Source organism: Nicotiana tabacum, chromosome 19 (assembly GCF_000715075.1).
Source record: "Nicotiana tabacum cultivar K326 chromosome 19, ASM71507v2, whole genome shotgun sequence".
Taxonomy (NCBI): domain Eukaryota; kingdom Viridiplantae; phylum Streptophyta; class Magnoliopsida; order Solanales; family Solanaceae; genus Nicotiana; species Nicotiana tabacum.
Window position 1 is genome coordinate 119,204,735 of NC_134098.1, and position 16,941 is coordinate 119,221,675.

The window sequence follows — 16,941 nt, forward strand, 5'->3', positions numbered from 1 at the left end:
TTTCTCTTTGATGAAGAACTCAAAATCATCTCTTGAGCCATAGACAAAGAAAGTCTTGATGAAGCAATAGATGCGACACTAACACCCCGAATGGGAAATCCTAGCAGAAGAAGAAGTTAGTAAATCCCCAAATAAATATGAAAGAAAGGTAAAAAGTTAAAGGGAAGCATACCATGAGTTTTAACTTTCCAACCAAACCTATGAGAAAGGTATTTCCAAGACCTTTTTTCCATAGGAGCAACCGACAACAATTTTTCTACCCAAGCACGAAAGTCTGGTATTTCTTCAACAAATTTCATGGTTGCTAAAAAGAAAACAAAATAGCCACGGGATCGTAAGTTTCTTCTTCCTTCATAGAAGAGAAGAAAGGTATCTAAAACAAAACTTACGTGCAAAGTTCTATTTTTTTGGAAAAGGCATGTTCTCTTCACCCACTAAATCACTTGTGGGAGAAGCAACAAAACGGGCATACCAGCCACGATCTTTATCATCTTCAGGGCTAACCAAAACCCTTTTACTCCTAGCCATGAGAGTAAACACCCCTGAACGAAACAACTTAGGGGAATAAAGATGAAGCAAGTGTTGAAATGTGAAGGGTAAAGAGGCCGAATTAGCCAGGTATCTTAAACATGCAACAGCTCTCCATACAATAGGACCAATCTGTCCTAAGCAAACGTTAAAGAAACGGCAAAATTCTATGATGACTGGGTCAATATGTGGTCTAATACCTAACATAAAAGGATATGTGTAAACGAAAGAGTAACCAGCTTGGAACGAAGTAATCCTTTGGTTTGGACTAGGAACTAAAATTGGAAAGTTAAATTTCCAATGGCATTCTCTTCGCACAAGAGAAATCAAACCCTCAGTAATCTGGGAAGGAAAAACATCGGCACGATCATGGGAAGTCATAGAAGTAACTTGATTTCTAATTGATTCACGATCAGTGGAGAAAGAAAATTCTGCAGGAATAATTTCGTCAACAGTTGGTTCTCGAATAGGTTCACTCGAATCCTTATTTCTGGCAGAAGATCTATGAGTTGAAGAAGCCCTAGTTCTAGAAGAAGAAGGGGTAGCAACGTTGGGTTGAGAAATAGAACCACGAACAGATAAAGATCCTAAGCTACGCAACCTACCGCCTCTTCTACTCCTAACAAGAGCAGTTGAAGGGGGAAGTTCATCTACAATTACTACTTTGCGAGGATCAGGGTTCGATGAAGACATGGATGTACTGTAAAATAATACGTGTTGATGTATAAGAACGATTATGGAAGAAGAATACTGTAGATTGAAGGTTTTCGTGAAAGCAAAGGCACAAGAGGTATTTATAAGAAGAAGCAACCATCATGTAAAGGGAGTCATGATGGAAACATCATAATGAAACAGTCACTTCGTGACTGACGCAGTCGCAGGAAAGCCCTAAAAACCACTGAAGAGTCGCAGACCCAATCGATAAACGCCACGTGGCACATGCATTAAATGGAAGTGACATACGACGCGTTGGTTCTGAAAAAGACACAATGATACATGGAAAACGACGACAAAAAAATTCCGCCATAAATGTGTACCACTTCCCAAATATTCAATTGCTGAATATTTGGCAAGTGGGGGGACTATCTGTATTAGTAAAAAATAAATATTACATGTGAAATTATACGAAGATGACAGGGCAAGATACGTGGATCACTAAGAAGATGTCAACTGGAGTGTCGCATTAAAAGATTCACGATTTACAATAGGTACGAGCAAATCACTCACGAGACGAAAAGATACGGTTGCTCGAGCCTAAATTATTCAGTGAAGAGATATAGGCAGGATGAATCAAGACAGTAAAGAGGGAAGATTCATGAACCTCTAATTAATGTGGAAGAAGATTCGGAACCGTTACAGAATCTTCATGAACAATTACGGTTGCCAATTATAACGTTTCATTAATGTCATTAATGCTTATAATGATTCGGTCATAAAAGGGAAGAAACGTTATATTTGTAAATTCTTATATAAGGAAAGAGAATTTCTCTTGTAAGGACACGTTCTGATTATTATTGGAATATAATTATTTTCTTGTGCTTTCAATTGATTATTTTGTCATTTTTTATTCTAATTTTCTTTCTTATTTTTAAGACAATATTGAATTTCTTGATTATCAGTAACCCGAATACTTTTAAAATTAGGCTTTAACTGAGAATCCAATTTTTTTGTTAAACAAATATGTTAACTTAAATCCAGTGTCCAAAGATGGTAGGATGGTGTAAAAGTTAGCATAATATTAAGGCAATACCGTCAAAATCAAAAAGCAATTACTACACCACTTTGGCAATCCGATTAAAATATCCTTGCATAGAGACAAGGGGCAAGAAAATTTTATGCCTATATAACTGAATAAAAAGAAAATATCAACATATGTACGAACACGAATAACTTTTCAGTTACGCTAATTAGTAATTACAATATCTTTTTGTTTTTATTCCACGTAGTTAATGGTAATTACAACAATTCTTCACTATTAGGTAATTTTAAAGCCTATTACAGGTAAGTTATCGATTATGTTTACTTCTTAAATATTTTTTATTAATAAAGAAAATAGCAATAGAAATCACTAATTTACCAATGTTAGTTTAACATCCAATAATTGTAGCTAATTATCTTTGGGTTGATGCTAATTATGTCTAGAGTAGCTTATAAATTTTTTGGAGAGGTTGTATTCTTTATCCTATATACTTGGCAAAAAAATACAATTGTCTTTTTCTAATTTATAGGAGTTAATTAGTAATCATCATCAGTCCTCTCTACTTTGGAATAAAGCTAAAGAAACTTTTGAGTGATTACTTCGAACTTGGCAAGCGGCAATATTTGGTGTAGCCACTTGTGCAATCATCAAAGATCAGAATTTTGTAATAACAGATACAATTGAAAATGCGTTCCCAAATAGTGTTTACCAGTTTTTATTATCATGAATTTGATAATTCAAGAGTAAGCTCAGTTTGTTAAAAAATGACAACCTCTTAAAAAATCTTATAAGCTACACTAAATCATCAACGCCAGAACAATCTGCTAGTTGACCTATTACATCCATTTGTATTGCATTAAAGATATTGTGGTTCTTAAATTTATGCTTTTGAAAGTATTTTAACATCAATTGAGCATCTCCTTTCTAAAGAGTTTTTTTTCTTCTATCTTTTGGTACTCAAAACTAATTTTGAATATCTCGTTCTGTTAAATCGAGGTTCTCTATACTCTTAGCCTAATAAATCATCAGTGATGTAATTTTACTTGGACGAATACTGGAATAGCAAGTAGATCGATAAGAATTTTTTGCGCTTTAGTGTTTGGTCTTTTTTATAATAATTAATTAATGATGAAAGGAATATAGAGACAATAATTTACGACAATTATACCTATGTCAATGAATGGCAAAAAACAAGTCGACTATAACAAAGAATATACCAGGATAGTACAAATTAGAGATAATATTCTTTTGTTTTTGGTTCAAAGAGATAATATTCTAACTTATCTCAAGAGTATTTCGAGAGAAAGTTATACTCGAGTATATCTTAATGTTTTATTCTATAATATTTCTCGCAATTCTTTGATATTTCTGATACAAGATACAAAATAAATATAATAGAAATGGACCTCGAAATTCCACTAACAAAAACTTCCCATGCGTTAAGTTTCAAACTACGCATTATATTCCAGCACCGTCCAAATCTTTAATATTTCTGATACAAGATACTTCCTATCGTTCTATGCATTATTTCCTTTTCTTTAACTTTATTTGCTTTCTTTTCATTTGTCTTATATGTTCCCTCTTTTTGATTCAAAAAAGTCCTTTAAGGCTACAGCTTGACAGGTAAAAAGGTAATCCATGCCATGATTGGAGAATTTTAGGGGTTTGTTTGAAAATTTTCAAAACAGAATTTGCGAAATAGGATTTTAAGTTTCTTTTTGCAAACTCATTTTGTTTGAGCTATTTTTGTGTGATTCAAAAAGAGAAAAGAAAAGAATTACTAATTTTTTCTAACGAAAACAGCTCAAACAAAACGAGTGGAGAAAAAACTAAAACAAACTTTGTCGCACGTATTAGTTACATGGAATGAAGTGTCTATGTGGTGATCTCGTTCAAAGAAAAATTAGAAAGATGAATAAATTTTGATTGCAGAAAAATTAATTATTTGATGCCTACGTATATAAGCGAAAAAGAATAGTTGATATTAGAAGATCTGGATGTTGTTCTATGCATCACTTCACCCTCTGATTCATTACTTGAAGTTCCTTGGTTGAATTCTGTTAATTGTCTGAGATCATTGAATACATGAGCAATTTCTTTGAGCAAATACAAATACAATTACATTTCTTTGCTTCTGTGTTGACAAATGTAAAATTACATGATGTAAAAACACATGAAAGAGTTGAAAAAGTTATATATATATTCCTTTTACCACACTAACAAGAGCATTAGTAATCAATGAAACTCTGTAATTTCATCTAAGCATGAAGTTAAAGAATAGAATTGAGGAAAAGAATGGGAACAAAAGTACATAAAGCTATCTGATTTATACAGGAATTCCAACTACAGGCCTTGAGAGAAAGGAACATTTGTAGACGGCAACCAAGTATCTCCCATTGTAAAATTATAGACAGTAAAGTTCATTGCTTGTGAAGCATTCATTAAGTAATAACCAGGCCATTCTACTCTTTTTGTTGTATTAGCCCCTGGTCCATAATTCTCAAACTCCCCATAGTAAAGGGTGTCGAGTCCATTCGTTCCATTCCACTCTAACCATCCAACAGGCGCGATCACATCTCCTATATAAGACTGCATGATAACAGTCCTAGAGTAATTGTGCCATGGCCGGCCAAGAAAACTTAACGTGAGATTCATGTCCTGAGCCAAATCAGGTGCAGCTTGAATGGTGCAGTTCTGGATAGAAATGCCAGTGTTCTGATTGGGATCACTTCGGCCTTGTGCTGTGAAAATATTCTTCTGGTCTGGCAGTGGTTTCCTAGCAAATAGATTGCAGTTTTGGAAAACTGCAGCTGCATTGCCAAAGATGAAGTCCACTGTACCATAGATATTGCATTCTCTGTAGAATTGTCTTAAAGAGTGCGTGTACAAAGTATCTTGATAGCCCTCAAAACGACATCTATAGAATGTGGAAAGGTCCGCATTGTTCCTTAGAGCTACAGCTTGGTGCTTCCAAGGACCAGCTAGGTTCTTGAATGTTATGTTTATGGCTACAAACCGTTCCCCTGAAACGGCTGCACACAGAAAAAAGATTTCATACCAACAGCTTACCCTTTGCAAAAATGTAGTAGTAATACTTAAACATGACATTTTGGGAAGAATTTGGCAATTTGTAAAAAGGCTTACTTACCAAAGGTTGCTGAATTATAGGTTGTCCAGCCGTCTATGACACTTCGATTTCCAGCAATCACAGTGAGATCAACTCCTTCTCCAATCAACATAATATTTTTCTTGTTCTTGGGCACGACAACATACTCCTCGTAGTATCCTTGCTTCGCGTAGATGAGAAAATAGCCATCTTCAATCATTGAGTTATTAGGCGCAAATGCAATGGCTTCTCCTATTGATGTAAAGTTGCAGCCACCATAAGGGCTAACTGTTACGGTTTGATTAATGTGAACCCCATTTTCTACCAACTCGTCAAGAATCCTTCCACCCCTTTGATGAGACCTCTCCGATGCTTGTTTAACCTGCTTGTAAGTGTGTAAATTGTTTTTGGAAATTTTCTTTAAGCAGATTCGTGCTAAATATGAAAAGTCAAAAAGGTAGATGAAAGATATGTACATATGTGATCTGCCACAATTTATAGTACCATTAATATAACCTCAATCTCTTTGAGTAGCTATTTTGATCTCTTATGACTACCTTGGTAATTGATTGAAGTTTAAACCCCAAAACATCATAACTTTGTATTACTAGCATTAATAGTGATAGGCTGATTTAACCTATTTACTACACCTTTCTTACTTTTAGCCATTATCATTTTCTTTAATTTTTCTTACAGCAATAAATATTTGACATGCAAGATAATTCTTTTTTCAATAAATTATGCACATAGAAGAGATTTGTTTAGTCATAAGAATAAAGCTCAAGAAGAATTTAATTATGACCTCCTACCTTTTCTTTAACCCTTCAAATAAACGAGCCAAAGTTTGAAGGAAGTCAAGGAGCTTAGATCTCAAAAGGACATGTGCCATGTGGCAATACTATTGCTAGTAAATGAGACAATAGTTATAGCAAAGTTTTCCCCGTTTTTTGTTTGAAAGCACCATAACTTTCAAGATGCCGAAAATCTTTATGCTCATGAGTTTCTTTTATAGTTTATAGGAGTTTGTTTTCAAAACATATACTCACTTCGTTTTAATTTATGTGAAATTCTTTCCTTTTTAGCATGTGTCAAAAATAATGACATTTTTTCTTGTTTAGAAACAATTTATCTTTATGCAATGATTTATAGCCACACAAAATATATGTACCTCATTTTACCCAACAAGTTCAAAAGTCTTATCTCTTTTCCTAAACTTCGTGTCCAGTCAAATGGGTTCACATAAATTGAAATGGAGGGAGTATATGTTAGACTACATTTTCTTAAGACGTTTTAAACTTCCGTAGCGAGAAATTCAAAAATAACAGATTTACAAGTGGTCATTGAAAAATAGTCGCAGTTTTAAAAGTAATCAAAATTTAGCCACTTTTCTTGTAAAGATGAATCTGAACGAAAACACTATTCAAAATTCGAAAAATATTCCATCATTATATACTCGAATTCCAGTATAATATACTGGAACTCCAGTATATTATACTGAAGTTCAAGTATATTATGCTGGAACTCCAGTATATTAAACTGGAGTTCCAACACCTATGTATGAACTTCCAATATATTATGCTGGACTAGTATATTATACTGGAAGTTCACATATAAAAAATTCGAACTCCAGTATATTATATTGGAATATTTTCCGGATTTTGAACAGTGCTTTCGTTCAGATTTATCTTTACATGAAAAGTGGCTAAATTTCGATTACTTTTGAAACTGTAACTATTTTTTAATTACCACTTGTAAATGTGACTATTTTTGAATTTCATCCAGTGTCTAAAAAAAGCCCAAGACATACACATTTAACGTAAAAATAGCATGGGCTAGCCAGTTTTCGGATTGTTAATTGAAAAATAGCCAACGTTTGTAAAGTCATTCAAAAACAGCCATTATTTTGCTCTAACACGGAAAGTTCCAGCATAATATACTGGAGATTGGAGCACATGTGTATGAACTTCCAACATATTATGCTGGACCAGTATATTATGCTGAAAGTTAACATGTAAAAAATTCGAACTCTAGTATATTATGCTGGAATATTTTTCGAATTTTGAACAGTTTTTTCGTTCAGATTTATCTTTACATGAAATTTGGCTAAATATTAATTACTTTTAAAACTGTGGCTATTTTTAAATTACCACATATAAATCTGGCTATTTTTGAATTTCTCTTCTAATCGGATTGTCAACCGATTTGAATATCCCATTATTTTACTTCCGCCTTTCTCTCTTTTACCCTTCATTTTTTGACAAATAAGGATTACACTTGATAAAAAGAAAATGAGTTATATTAACTTTAGATCTTAAAGGATTTACGTACAGATAACATAATAATTTGTCATAATTATTTTCGGAAGATGGTTATGTCAGAGTTGCTTGCCTTTACCAATTGTTTTTCTCCACATGCACATTACACGAAACCAACAATTTTGGCTAGTAGTGGATGTAAGTACCAAACTCTGAAAAAGAAAGAAAGATGTAGGGACTAAACTGCGACAGATTTGTTGGGGATGCAATCCAATATGGAGCTAACGTAGGGACAATATTGACTTTGAAGCCATAAGAATAGGGGAAAAAGTGGAATTTGCAGTCACACAGACTAATCTTTTTTTTTTGTTTTTTGGGTGAGGATTTTCCATCAACTATAAAGTCAAGAATTGGGTGCAATTTTTTACGTTTGTCAGGTTTCTTACCTTTTATTTTTTTATGGTATTCTTTTCTTCTTTAGTTTCCAGTCTCCCTAGAAAAATGCAGCCAGTAACACAGCCATTTTACAATTCTGAAATAAATATGGTACTTGTAGTTTCCATTTTTAATATCAAGTGGACTGTGGCTATCTCAGGCCATTCAATAGGAAACGAGAAAGAGACAAAATTACCAGTTCATCCTTAGAGCTAGTTGTGAGTAGAAGACAACAGAGGGTCAGTTACACATTGCAGTATAGATATTCTCCAAAACAAGATCTACCAACTATTTCTTTTTCTATATAGAAAAGAGAGAAATAGCATCAAAATACGTTGTTAGTCTGTTGATCTTTCCGTAAGTTCACTTATGTCTCTCACGATTGCACTAAGTGCCACCAACTTTACTAGTCAATAGAAAAAAGAGAGTAAGTTATCGTGTTTTGTGCTCATTATGTAAATGTTATTTCAGTAATGTGATCTTTCTCACGAAAGATTGATAGGTAAAACACAAGATATATTTGTATTAATCGTTTTTTAAAATTCATATTGTAACCATTCTCATGCGATCAAATTACAATTCATAAACACATTTGGGACTACTTTAGGTATGTTGACCTATTGTAATTTGATTGCATGAGATTATTTCTTCGCTATCACAAACAAGATCTACCAAGAAAGACATCGTTCCCAAACCGCACATGTGAAATTTCATTGAGTTTAATTTGTTGTTGTTGTTTTACCTTTGTTATTAATTATTTATTCTTAAATTATTTTTTAATACTTTTTAAAATGATATCATTATTATGGATAAATACTTTATTTATTTTTCCTAAAAAGCAGTACAAAGTAAAAAAATGGACAACTAAAAAGACAGCGGAGGTAGTATTGAACAGAGTACTAATATTCTTTAATGTCTTTATCTATCCTTTCTCCTATGCCCAGGGCTACCTTGGTAAGCAGCTTTTATTTATGAGTACTATCTTAAAATCTGAAGTACACGCATGACTCTTTCTATTACTAGAGCGCATTAAATTCTAACAGCAGTTGCAGTAAAGATCTATCAATGGTTGACTCAATAATAGCGGGCGGTGATAGAAAGGCAGAAAATTTGCAGCAAATAAATGACCCAAAATTGTTGTCTGTGCTATATAGCATGGCAGAAATGACTCATTTAACTTGTATACACAGTGTTCAAAAATTAAAATTCACACTACTTGTAGTATAATTTAACCTACTAAATTACCAGTTTTATAATTTCTAGGTTAATAGTCTCTCATATTATGACACTACCTTTTTATGCTAGTAAAAGTTCTTTTAAACTGCGAACATATATACTTATAAATTAAAACTAAGAATGGGATTACCTTGGAAGCCATCAATCTTGAATCTCGTGCCCAGTACTCTTCCTCCATCAATCCTCTGTGCTCAGCCAACAATCCGCCAGTTTTTCTGGGTTTCCTTACCCGTCCCAATGCATGCGCCACCAACCCAAGAGACACGCTGTAGATTTCCGCCGCGTTGCTCAGCGGCGCCAACAATTCAGCCACCATGCTACTGCCTGCTTCTTTCAGTCCCTCATAACACGTTTGCTGATTCGTCACCACAGCACTCAGCAATGTCTGCATTTTTCCAACTAAAGCATCGGAAGTAGTGGCACCGTCAGCTGCTTTCAGCTCGGCAGAGATGGACTCTAAGTAATCGACTGTGAGCTCAGAGAGCTGGTGACAGTCATTTAAAGCAGTAATCTCTTTGCTGTTCACAAATAGTGCTCTCCCTTTCTGGGTTGTAAGAAAATGTGCGATTAAGCTGGATAATTTGCCCGCATTTTTCTGGCATTGCTTCACAGAGAACTTGCTGTAGTCATTTGGGTTAGAAGGAGAATGCTGAAATGCAGAGAGAAGGGATCGGCAGAGTTTTGGGTAAAGTGAGGATTTGCATGCGACAGAAGGTGATTGTGAAGGAGGAGTAATTTGGCTGAAAATTGGAAGAGTTAAAGAAAAAAGGATGAAGAAGAAGAGTAGCAGCTGCTTTGACATTTTGGTTTGCTATCTCGTGGAACAAGGAAGGGGGGCATATGTTTTTGGGACAGTGTGATAATAGAAATGGAATTTATAGCAAAAACAATAATGTTGGTCCATCAACCAGCTAGTGAAAAATGAGATAGGAGTAAATGCCTGTACAATAGAAAATGCCTAACAATGAAAGTGATTAACCAGCCGGCGGTAGGAGCAGCGGGTAGTAATTAGTAACCAAAGGTTGTTGCTTGTTGGATTTACAGGCATTTGCACAAAAATATACAGGACAACAACAATAACAACATACCTCGTATATGTAAAGTATTTATTCCTATAGATGATATTTTTGCAAGACCCTCAACAACAAAAATATACTGAAGAAATTTTAAAATTCTTTTGAATGTGAGTCATACACATGCAAGTACCAAAAAAATATTCTTTTAATTGTGTGATCTGAATGACTTCTATAAATAATAGGTCCCAATATAAACAGAAATACAAAGATTAAATAATTTTCGAAAATAAAAACATATAATTCTTTTTTGGAATCGATTGAAAATAAAATGTGCCAAATATATGGAGAGAGTAATTTAGCACAAATGGCATGAAAACGACAAAAAAATTCACTTGTTAAAGCGTATCAAACATGACCAATAATGTTTCCTTCCTTGATAACATGAATGAAAATTACGAATAGTTGAGATGAACATCCATGTTATTCTTGCATGCGAGATGAACATCCATGTTATTCTATTCAACATGAAAGGAAATACTACCAAATATGTAAAGGAGAAAGAGAAAACAGGGGAGGTCCAATAAGAAAAAGATAGAAACGCGTAAAACAGTGAGCAGTTATGATATATAGGGAGTAGTAGTTGTTTGGGACGTCATAAAATTTAGGAATGGGGAGTCAATAAATGCATGAATGTGATAATTGATCTAGGCAGAAGAACGTGTAATGTAAGGAAACCTTATTCCAGACCAGACATGGCACATGACCAAAGACATCTAAATTTCAGCAGCATTGCACTATTTTGGTCTACTGGAAAAGAAGGATTAATGGACAACATAACTCGTCAGCTTCAGTTACATTGTGCCAATTCCATTTGTCCTCGATGTCGCAATATTAATTAGGGATTGTTTACCCGAAAAATGGATAGAGTTGAATTTATACGCAGTTCCGAAGATATGTGATACAACTTAATACAGAATGCAAGGATAAATAAAAGTGTAAATATATATTGGAGAAAACGTAATCTAGACAAGGCAATCACGAACAGTGAATCTTAGGATTTAAAAAAATAGAATCAATCTAAGAAACTAGAATGACCACTCTTTCTTGTAGAGGAAATAATACAGTTTTTTATAGTGTAAATCTCACAAAAAGGTCTCCCTACAGATATGATAACCAAACCCTTTTATAGTGGAAGGATTTAACTCCAAGCAAAATAAAATAAACATCCAATGGGAGACCCATGATAAATCAGTTTTTCCATAATTTCTGCCAAGATTCCCTCTAGTGGGATTACAACGGTTTTTGTCTGCGAACTCGATCTTGCTTAGAATCCTCGATTTTGGTTCGAGCTTGATTTCGGCTCGAACTTGTGACCTTGGTTCGAGCCCGACCCTGGTTCGAGCCCTTGAATTGATTCCAGGTCGATGTAGGTTGGTTTTTAGATTATCAACACGATAGATCTACCCGTGTCACGGTTCGATTCTTGTTCGAGTTCAATTATGATATCGATCTCATCACGGATCGGCCTCCCCGGGTTCTAGGTTAGTTCGTGCCCCCCTTCGGGATCTTACTTCAATATACCACCCTTCGAACCGTACCGGACATGCCAAGGCTGAAATCTATTTCGACCGTATACAGATAGTCCCCTCGTTTCTCAAAAAGAAATATGGCGAGAAACGATATGATTTTCAACAGCTCGATCGAATTATATCTTGTCGCTTCCCTCATGTTCGACCATGACGCATATGGTAGCTGTCCTGTCGGTTTAGTCTTTCAAGACATTTAATGCATGTCAGGCGGTGGTCGGCCACTGCTGATAATGAACCGCCGTCGCATTGAACCTATAAATAACTCTCGCCTTTATCTTTTACCATTTTTACATCTTCTATCTTCTAAAATTTCTCAATTTCTTCTTTATACTCTCCAGCTTACCAAAAAAGCTGCGATTTCTTTCCGAAAAGACCCCTCAATTCTACCAAATCTCTATCACTTTCTTCTACTCCTTATTTTTGAACTCAAAAATGGCGAAAACATCGCAAATCGTTCCTTAGAAAGAGAAAGCTTCATCTTCACAGTGTGTCGCTGATGAGACACTGGCGGAACCACGGCCAGGGGAGTGTGTCCTCGGGGCATGCGTCCTTACTTCAGATTTTAAAGTTGATAAAGGTTCATCGGTCCCTAGCCAGTGTGAGCCGGTATCGAATTACATGTGTTCGATTACTGAGAAGCACCTCGATTTGTTAAAGAAGGACTGCAATTGGGGTGAAAAAGAAGTGATAATACCTACCCCTGACGAAGACATCACTTCTTACGTAAAAGGGTTTTTGAACGTATATACTTACCCTTTCACTTTGGGTCCCCTCGATTCCGTCGTTATCGACTTCTGTCGACAGTATCAGGTAACCTTAGGCTAGGTCCAACCTTCTTTGTGGCGGATCGTTATTCTGATCCGATATTTCGTGAGCAAAATCGAAGGGATGTCGTTCACCCTCGATCATCTTATCCGGTTATACCGTCCACGACTTTTTCGGGGAGGGTTAATAAAACTCCAGCGTCGGGCTACCAAGGCTTTGTTCTCGAGTATTGACGAGGACAGGGACCAGGGTTGGATGAGCAGGTTTGTTCGAGTAAGGACTTCAGACCTGATCTCGACTGAAAAGATGCCCTTTCCCGAGGAGTGGAATATGAAACGTAAGTGTGATTTTGTTGTTGCTTTTATTTTGTTCTTTCATTTATTCTCTTATCGACACTTCTCTTTTCGTGATGTAGCGGTTCCCTGGATGCCCGGAGCGGTTCCCGACCTCAAGAATTAGGTACGGGCTCTTGTTTCGTCTTCCACATACGCCGAGCGCTCATGGCGTGATTTGTGTAAGGGTCCGTGGGAGGCCAAAAATCACGGTAAGCTCATTTCTCGGACTCTAACGAGGCACTTCTCAAAATATTTTTTATAAGGTTTCCCATATGCAAGTTTGGGTAAAGACGCGGTCTTGAGAACTCTGTCTAATGAGAAGGATGTTTCGACCTCCGTTCCAAAGCCGGTGAAGGAAAAAAGGAAGAGAGCTTCGTTGCCCGAATATCCAAAACCGAAGAAGAGGACGACTCGTAAGCCGAACAAGAATGTTATTCCTTTGACCGTAGAATCCGTTTTGCGCCTAAGGGATGAAGAAGAAGAAGAAGAAGAAGAAGAAGAAGAAGAAGAAGAAGAAGAAGAAGAAGAAGAAGAGGATAATGAGTCCACGCTGGCGGTCCGGACGAAGAGAGCCACCGATACTTCAATGCCGGCTGGATCGAAGATGCCCTATGGGGCTCCGTCTCGAAATGAAAATATATCGAGAGTCCCCGAACTATCAGATGTCGAAGACGCCTCTCATCGGAGTCAACCGGCAGGGGTTACATTCGAAGAGCCCTTCGAACCCCTCCGAGCCGAGGGGAATGCTCCGAGCGAGTCACTTGGGGCAGCAACGATCGAGGATTCGCCTACCTTTCCCATTTTTTCCGCAGGAGTGATTCGGGAAGCTCAAGCTCTGGGGCCCCTCAATCTAGGTAGGCCTCACGATGAAGAGGATCCGTTTTGTGACATGTTTACTGGTATCGAGGATGTTTCCTGTGCCGGTGATGAATCAGATCTTTTTCACGGTTTGCGGCAGGCTTTGAACTAGGTGAGTCTTTAAAAATCTTTTTGTTGGCATTGCCTTTATGTTCGTTTTTCATTAACTTCGCTTCTTGTTTCTTCGTAGGCTGCGGCAGTCCATCGAGAACAATGTTCTCGTTCCCAGAATGAGTTGCATCGATACACGGTTGACCTGAACCGCTCTACCGACGAGAAGAACTCTCTCAAACTTTCCTTAGGGCAAAGAGAGGAGGAAATAAAAGATCTCCGGGCCGAGCTGGCCAAGGCTTATCGAGACCAGAATGATTTGTCTGAGCAGGTAATGATGCTTTAGAAAACCTATGGGTTCGATACCGGAACGATAGCTAACATTTTTTTCTCACAGCTGCAGCAAAATATCGAAATGATAGGGAAGTTGCGTGAGGAGGTCGATGTGATAAGGATGGAATCCTTGCGGTGGAAAGAAGGTATGAACCGCTTTGCTGCAGAAAAAGAGACTGCTCGAGCCCAATTATCGTCGTCTGAAACCCAACTTCAGAAAATGAAGGAAAAAGGCCTGGTTCAAGCAAGAAGAATTGAGGAGCTTGAGGCTCGGTTGGCCTCAGTACTCCCCAAGGCCGAAACCGATGCTGAAATGGCAAAGTCTTATGCGGATGCGCTCGTGGCCGTCTATCGGGCTGATGCTGAAGCTGCCCAAGTTCAGGCAGGAGAGGCAGCCTAATCCGCCGATGGTCGGGCGCATTGGGTCGCCGAACTTACTAAGTACCGATCCAGGAGAGAAACTCTCGAGGAGATTCATGCTCGCGGCTTCGATCTCACAGAAGAGATAAAAAAGGCAAAAGAACTCGAAGCTGATGCTGAAGCTCTGGTTTTCGATGATGATGACGACGACGATGGGAGCAAGAGCATATCCGAGAACGGGGGGAACCTGATAATGAAGAGACCGCTACCGTTTGATTTTTTTTTACGTTGTAGCCACCCATTTAGATAAATTTTGTGTATAGGCATATCTCTTCTTTCGCCGACTCGCTTTTGTTTCTGTTTCCTGTGTTGCGAGGATTTGCCCTATGAATATTTCCATAATGTTTTAAACTAATTAATCCAACTTGGACCTCGTAGTCTCTGCAACCGAGCGAGCGTTTATTCAAACTTGGGGCAATGTAGCCCTTTAGACTTATTAGTTGTCAACGATTCGATCTTGAAGAGAATATAGCCCGTGGGGGTGATGGTCGAGCGAGTGTTTGCTTGTACTCGAATTAATGTAGCCCGTAGGCTTGGTCGAGTGAACGATTCGAACTCGAAATTAATGTAGCCCGTATGCTTAATAGCCGAGTGAGTGTTTGCTCGAACTCAAAATAAAAAATAGCCCGTAGGCTTGGTCGAGTGAATGGTTCGAACTCGAATTAATGTAGCCCGTAGGCTATTTGGTCGAGTTAGTGTTTGCTCGAACTCGAAATAATGTAGCCCGTAGGCTTGGTCGAGTGAATGATTCGAACTCGAAATTAATGTAGCCCGTAGGCTTAATAGCCGAGTGAGTGTTTGCTCGAACTCGAAATAAAAAATAGCCCGTAGGCTTGGTCGAGTGAATGATTCGAACTCGAATTAATGTAGCCCGTAGGTTTGGTCGAGTGAATGATTCGAACTCAAAATTAATGTAGCCCGTAGGCTTAATAGCCGAGTGAGTGTTTGCTCGAACTCAAAATAAAAAATAGCCCGTAAGCTTGGTCGAGTGAATGGTTCGAACTCGAATTAATGTAGCCCGTAGTCTTGGTCGAGTGAGTGTTTGCACGAACTCGAAATAATGTAGCCCGTAGTCTTGGTCGAGTGAATGATTCGAACTCGAAATTAATGTAGCCCGTAGGCTTAGTGTTTGCTCAAACTCGAAATAAAAATAGCCCGTAGTCTTGGTCGAGTGAATGATTCAAACTCGAATTAATGTAGCCCGTAGGTTTGGTCGAGTGAATGATTCGAACTCGAAATTAATGTAGCCCGTAGGCTTAATAGCCGAGTGAGTGTTTGCTCGAACTCAAAATAAAAAATAGCCTGTAGGCTTGGTCGAGTGAATGGTTCGAACTCGAATTAATGTAGCCCGTAGGCTATTTGGTCGAGTGAGTGTTTGCTCAAACTCAAAATAATATAGCCTGTAGGCTTGGTCGAGTGAATGATTCGAACTCGAAATTAATGTAGCTCGTAGGCTTAATAGCCGAGTGAGTGTTTGTTCGAACTCGAAATAAAAAATAGCTTGTACGCTTGGTCGAGTGAATGATTCGAACTCGAATTAATGTAGCCCGTAGGCTATTTGGTCGAGTGAGTATTTTCTCGAACTCGAAATGGAAAATAGCCCGTAGGCTTGATCGAGTGAATGATTCGAACTCGAATTAATGCAGCCCGTAGGCTATTTGGTCGAGTGAGTGTTTGTTCGAACTCGAAATAAAAATAGACCGTAGGCTTGATCGAGTGAATGATTCGAACTCGAATTAATGCAGCCCGTAGGCTATTTGGTCGAGTGAGTGTTTGCTCGAACTCGCAATGAAAAATAGCCATTAGGCTTGATCGAGTGAATGATTCGAACTCGAATTAATGTAGCATGTAGGCTTAATGGTTGAGTGAATGTTTGCTCGAACTCGAAATAAAAAAAAATAGCCCGTAGGCTTAATGGTCGCATTATATCTTAATTCTTCGCATGTTATTACACGCCTGGGTTCGGGCCAACCTATACGAGTATGGCTCGCTTCGACCATTTGGCTCTTTACAATTTTCCTATCGGGACTATGTTGCTGTGAAGTAATTCTCTTACGGGGCCTCGGATATTATTATAAATGCTGCACGACCAGTGGTTGCCTCATTAAAAACCTTGCCGAAAAACCCATTTGGTATAAAACCAGTCTAAGGGAAAAAGAGTACAACGCGTGCTTTCTGACGAGAGATCCGTCCCTTGTTCGGACTTCTGCAGGGGTCAGTTTCGAGATATAAACGAATATGGAAAGGTTGTACCTTAACAGTAGTACCGTTTTAGATGTGATACATTCCAGTTGCTTGATAACTGTTTGCTGTTT

At 37.5% G+C, this 16,941-nt stretch overlaps 1 protein-coding gene across 1 annotated transcript; it reads right to left on the reverse strand.

Moving 5' to 3' along the window:
* Nucleotides 1-4,409: 4,409 nt before the first annotated feature.
* Nucleotides 4,410-10,861, reverse strand: LOC107787878 (putative pectinesterase/pectinesterase inhibitor 25). Its single transcript, XM_016609492.2, has 3 exons — nucleotides 9,390-10,861; nucleotides 5,376-5,715; nucleotides 4,410-5,259 (listed from the first exon to the last, which is right to left on the reverse strand). The coding sequence occupies exons 1-3, from the start codon at nucleotides 10,059-10,061 to the stop codon at nucleotides 4,571-4,573; spliced, it is 1,701 nt and encodes a 566-aa protein (XP_016464978.1). The 5' UTR covers nucleotides 10,062-10,861; the 3' UTR covers nucleotides 4,410-4,570.
* Between the last annotated feature and the right edge of the window lie 6,080 nt (nucleotides 10,862-16,941).

What these genes read in the sequence shown, in the direction of transcription:
- LOC107787878 (XM_016609492.2), bottom strand. Translation starts at nt 10,061, where the DNA reads ATGTCAAAGCAGCTGCTACTCTTCTTCTTCATCCTTTTTTCTTTAACT. An exon ending in CAAGATTGATGGCTTCCAAG is followed by an intron (nt 5,716 to 9,389) that starts GTAATCCCATTC and finishes ACTTACAAGCAG; the next exon opens with GTTAAACAAGCATCGGAGAG. An exon ending in CTATAATTCAGCAACCTTTG is followed by an intron (nt 5,260 to 5,375) that starts GTAAGTAAGCCT and finishes TTCTGTGTGCAG; the next exon opens with CCGTTTCAGGGGAACGGTTT.